This window comes from Sinocyclocheilus anshuiensis, unplaced genomic scaffold (assembly GCF_001515605.1).
Source record: "Sinocyclocheilus anshuiensis isolate Anshui unplaced genomic scaffold, SAMN03320099.WGS_v1.1 scaffold2100, whole genome shotgun sequence".
NCBI classification, from domain to species: domain Eukaryota; kingdom Metazoa; phylum Chordata; class Actinopteri; order Cypriniformes; family Cyprinidae; genus Sinocyclocheilus; species Sinocyclocheilus anshuiensis.
In genome coordinates this window covers 30,119-30,639 of record NW_015542563.1, presented here as the reverse complement: position 1 = coordinate 30,639, position 521 = coordinate 30,119, and the positions used below count along the sequence as shown (strand labels likewise).

The window sequence follows — 521 nt, the reverse complement described above, 5'->3', positions numbered from 1 at the left end:
CTGCATGAAACAGAAACAGCAGACGAGCTGAATGAGACGCAGATTCACTCTCTGCCAGCAGGGGGCGCTTAAAGCGTTTCCTTGGTTTCCGCTGTAAACAAAGCAGCGCTGCACTTATGAACTTTAATATGTGTTATACAGAGGCAAGAGGAAAAGAAAAAAAATACCATCTATACTTTTCTAAAGACAGTAAGTTCCCCTCAGACATACATTCTTATAAACTCCTACCCCTAATTGAATCGCGATTTGTTTAGCATCTCAACTGATTTGAATCGTCACATATGTTAATCGATTTTCAACCGGCTCACGGTTAATCATTACATCCCTAGTATATACTATGCAGTAATCAGTATGTCTTGGGGTCAGAGGTCAGTAGTTGTGTTCGGAGTGCGAGGGCAGGTGTAGTGTTTTGGGGGGTATGTTTGTGGGTTTGGGCGGGATCTGTGGTTTGAGTGACTCTGTGCATCTGATGATAGCCTCGCGCTGGAGGTGTGGCGGCTCGCTGTAGCTGTGCTGTCGCG

General features: G+C 45.5%; 1 protein-coding gene across 1 annotated transcript in view; it reads right to left on the bottom strand.

Moving 5' to 3' along the window:
• Positions 1 to 352: 352 nt before the first annotated feature.
• sema6ca (sema domain, transmembrane domain (TM), and cytoplasmic domain, (semaphorin) 6Ca) overlaps positions 353 to 521 on the bottom strand; it is a 23,218-nt gene continuing 23,049 nt past the window's right edge. The window contains exon 19 of the mRNA XM_016494073.1: positions 353 to 521. Within this exon, the coding sequence (XP_016349559.1) occupies positions 363 to 521 (159 nt within the window). The 3' untranslated portion in view covers positions 353 to 362.